This window comes from Penaeus monodon, chromosome 20 (assembly GCF_015228065.2).
Source record: "Penaeus monodon isolate SGIC_2016 chromosome 20, NSTDA_Pmon_1, whole genome shotgun sequence".
Classification (NCBI taxonomy): Eukaryota; Metazoa; Arthropoda; class Malacostraca; order Decapoda; family Penaeidae; genus Penaeus; species Penaeus monodon.
In genome coordinates, this window is record NC_051405.1 from 12623566 (window position 1) to 12625421 (window position 1856).

The window sequence follows — 1856 nt, forward strand, 5'->3', positions numbered from 1 at the left end:
CTAGAAATAAAGTCCAGAACTTCAACAATGGCAAGTTCAAGAAAGCCAATAGAAAATCTTCAGTGCATGAGTTCAGCCAAGATGACCCAATGAGGATTATTTCACAGTAAGTTCTGTTAGAGTAGCAGAGGTGTCAAACAGTATATTGGAGATCTATGATCTATCAAAGTCAGGACCCCCAGCAACATGACTGGCGCAATGACAGTCAAAGTCGATACAGGGGCTGGAGCAAACCTGCTTTTGATAAGAGCATTTCGAATTATGTGCCCAGGCTTATGGGAAGCCGAAAACCAGTCTGACCAACAACTGTCAAAAGAATTTGGTTGTAGTGAACAATTTGAAACTCGAGCATTTTGGGTCAATCAAATTGAAGTGCACAATCGACGACAGAAAACTGGATCGACACAGACCTCTACATTCTGGACTAAGAAGTTGGACCAATTATTTTGGATCTGCTAAGCCTGAGAACCCTGGGCATGGTCACAATTCATAAGTCACAGATGTACCCTCAAACAACCATGGCCGTCCAGCCACATAGTGCTGAAAGAAGGTTCAAAACCAGCTGTCCATGTGCCAAGAACATTCCCTATACATAAAAAGGAATAACTTCAAAACCAGCTCAAAGAAATGGAAAAAAATAAGTTATCAAAAAGGTGTCGGAACCTACAGATTGGGTTAACAATATGGTTTGCACCACAAAGAAAGATGGCAGTCTATGCATATGTCTAGATCCAAAATACTTGAACAAAGCTACAAAGAGAAGGCACCCCAAGACGCCTATGCAAGATGAAATCACACACAAGTTTGTCGTTTCAAGATTTTTCAGCAAACTTGATGCAGAGTGGCTATTGGTCAGTCAAGCTTGACAGAACCAGTTTATATCCTCTCTTTCTGGCCGCTATAGATACGTCAGAATACCTTTTAATCTGGTTATGTCACAAGATGTTTTCCATAAAAAGTAAAATCCTTAAAAACTGCCCTGGTATTATTACCATTGCTGATGATGTAGTCGTGTTTGGGAAAACTGAAGAGGAGCACGACACAAATCTCCATAATCTCTTCAAGATAGCCAAGGAGCAAGGATTAACTTTCAACAGTGCAAAGTGCATGATCAAGTAGGAACAAGTGGAATTCTTTGGCACTGCTTATGACAAGGAAGGCTCTCACCCAGATCCAGACAAGATATAAGCAATTAAAGCACTGCCGAGCCCAACAAATGTTACGGAGGTGCAACAATTTTTGGGAATGGTCACCTTTATGTCGCCATATATCACAAGCCTGGCTGATGAAACTGCACCAATTAGAAGTCTCCTAAAGAAAGGAGTAGACTTAACAAGAAGGCATTTGAACACATTAATAATATTCTGTGCACAGATGCAACACTAGCACACTACAATCCAAATAAAACAACAGTCATTCAAGTAGATCCGTCACAAAAGGGTATTGGTGCAATAGTGCAAGATGACAAGCCTATTACATATGCAGCCAAGTTTTTATCTGAAACAGAGCAACACTATGCCAGTATTGAAAGGGAAGTACCTGGAGTGGTGTTTGGATGTGTAATAATTCACACTTATGTATATGGTAAAGCATTCCAGGTGGAGAGTGACCACAAACCACTAGAAATGTATGCTGATGAGGCTGCAGCACTATGATGTCATGATCTGTTACAAGCCAAGAAAAGATCTCTTATTAGCAGATGGTCTCTCACATTTACCATCAACGGACAACCAACATATTGGTCTAGACCTACAAATCAACTAGATGACACTAGATGAACTTTGACAGGAAACCTCAGGAGACATCATCCTACATGGATTGAAAAAAGTCATCCAAGGATGGCCAAAAAGATGAAA

General features: G+C 40.5%; 1 protein-coding gene across 1 annotated transcript; it reads left to right on the forward strand.

The window, feature by feature from the left end:
• Nucleotides 1–476: 476 nt before the first annotated feature.
• On the forward strand, nucleotides 477–1119 carry LOC119585916. Its single transcript, XM_037934636.1, has 3 exons — nucleotides 477–570; nucleotides 670–851; nucleotides 943–1119. Exons 1-3 carry the CDS (start codon nucleotides 477–479, stop codon nucleotides 1117–1119), a joined length of 453 nt encoding a protein of 150 aa, XP_037790564.1.
• Nucleotides 1120–1856: the final 737 nt, after the last annotated feature.

Excerpts from the sequence above, each read along its gene's own strand:
- LOC119585916 (XM_037934636.1), top strand. The coding sequence starts at position 477 with ATGGTCACAATTCATAAGTCACAGATGTACCCTCAAACAACCATGGCC. Across the intron at positions 571-669 it reads GTTCAAAACCAGCTGTCCAT|ATTGGGTTAACAATATGGTT; the intron begins GTGCCAAGAACA and ends CGGAACCTACAG. Across the intron at positions 852-942 it reads TTGATGCAGAGTGGCTATTG|ATGTTTTCCATAAAAAGTAA; the intron begins GTCAGTCAAGCT and ends TTATGTCACAAG.